Source organism: Neopelma chrysocephalum, unplaced genomic scaffold (assembly GCF_003984885.1).
Source record: "Neopelma chrysocephalum unplaced genomic scaffold, ASM398488v2 Primary Assembly neopelma1_181616, whole genome shotgun sequence".
Lineage (NCBI taxonomy): Eukaryota > Metazoa > Chordata > Aves > Passeriformes > Pipridae > Neopelma > Neopelma chrysocephalum.
In genome coordinates this window covers 1-1,363 of record NW_020937826.1, presented here as the reverse complement: position 1 = coordinate 1,363, position 1,363 = coordinate 1, and the positions used below count along the sequence as shown (strand labels likewise).

At 70.9% G+C, this 1,363-nt stretch overlaps 1 protein-coding gene across 1 annotated transcript; it reads right to left on the bottom strand.

The window, feature by feature from the left end:
• Window positions 1–8: 8 nt before the first annotated feature.
• Window positions 9–953, bottom strand: LOC113962486 (perilipin-3-like). The gene is made up of 3 exons (XM_027673241.1): window positions 868–953; window positions 488–545; window positions 9–215 (listed from the first exon to the last, which is right to left on the bottom strand). The coding sequence occupies exons 2-3, from the start codon at window positions 536–538 to the stop codon at window positions 12–14; spliced, it is 255 nt and encodes an 84-aa protein (XP_027529042.1). The 5' UTR covers window positions 539–545; window positions 868–953; the 3' UTR covers window positions 9–11.
• Between the last annotated feature and the right edge of the window lie 410 nt (window positions 954–1,363).

The window sequence follows — 1,363 nt, the reverse complement described above, 5'->3', positions numbered from 1 at the left end:
CCCTCTGTCCCTCACTCACTCTGTGGCTCCAGCCGGGTGAGGAGGGGCTGGGCCCCGCTCACGGCCGCCGCCGTCAGCGTCTTCACCCCCTTCTCGGCGACATCGCAGACGGAGCGGACGTAGGGGTGGCTCTCCTTGGTGGAGCTGTAGGCGCTGGACACCATGTCGTAGGCAGAGCTCACCAGGGGCAGGTTGGCCACGCGCGTCCCGATGCTCTGGGGGGCGTGGGAGGAGTCAGGAGTGAGCGTGGGGGGTGATGGACCCCAAATCTCACAGGGGACCCCCAAATCTCACAGGGGACGGGGCGTACTCTGTGCCCCCACCTCTCCCGGGATGGTTTTGGGGTTCTCCCGGGATGGTTTTGGGGTGCTCCCGGGGCTTTCCCAGCCTTGTGAAGGAACAAAGCAGAGTCCCGTCCCCGAGCGAGGACATGTTTTGGGATGAACCCCCTCCCACCCAAAGCCGCCCCTCCCTTTCCACCACTGACCTGCTGCTCCTCCGCCTTGGGCTGCGCCGTCGCGGGCTCGGGGGTGGCCATGGTGGGGCTGGGGGGGGACGGGAAAGGATCGTGAGTGGGGTCAGACCCTCCCCCCAACACTCCCCTCAAACCCCCCGGATGGGGGGACCCAAAGTTTCCCACTCCTTGGGCCGGGGCGGCTCCCACGCGGTTGGGAAAACCCGGGACAGGGGGGTCCCAGAGACCGGCACCGGGATCGCCATCGGGACCGGGATTGAGACCGGGACCGCGACCGAGACCGCGACCGGGACCAGGATTGGGACCGCAACCGAAAGCGGAACCGGGATTGCGATCGAAAATGGGATCGCAATCGGGATCGGGATCGGGACCGGGATATGGATCGGGCTCACCGCTGGTGGCTCCGCTGGGTTCGGCTCCGCTCGGTTCGCTCGTGGCTCCGGGCTCGCCCCGCTCCTCCCCAGCGCCCTTTATACCCCCGGAGCCCGGCCCCGAGCGCATGTGACCGGAGACGCCCAGCGGGGCCGGCCCGGGGCGCACCGGGAGCACCGACCGGCGGGGCCGCGACCGCGGAGAACCCCCGGCACCGGGGCTGGGATCCCCCCGGGACCGGGACCGGGATCCCCCCGGCACCGGGGCTGGGATCCCCCCGGCACCGGGACTGGGATCCCCCCGGGACCGGGGCTGGGATCCCCCCGGGACCGGGGCTGGGATTCTCCCGGCACCGGGACTGGGATCCCCCCGGGACCGGGATTAGGATCCCCCCGGGACCCGGCTGCAACCCCCCGAGAACCGTCTGCACCGAGTCCCCCTCCCAGCACCGGGACTGGGCTCCACTGACCCCCCGGTACCGGATCCCCCGGGAATGGGCTGCGCTGACCTCCCCCG

Excerpts from the sequence above, each read along its gene's own strand:
- LOC113962486 (XM_027673241.1), bottom strand. The coding sequence starts at position 538 with ATGGCCACCCCCGAGCCCGCGACGGCGCAGCCCAAGGCGGAGGAGCAG. Across the intron at positions 216-487 it reads CCAAGGCGGAGGAGCAGCAG|AGCATCGGGACGCGCGTGGC; the intron begins GTCAGTGGTGGA and ends CACGCCCCCCAG.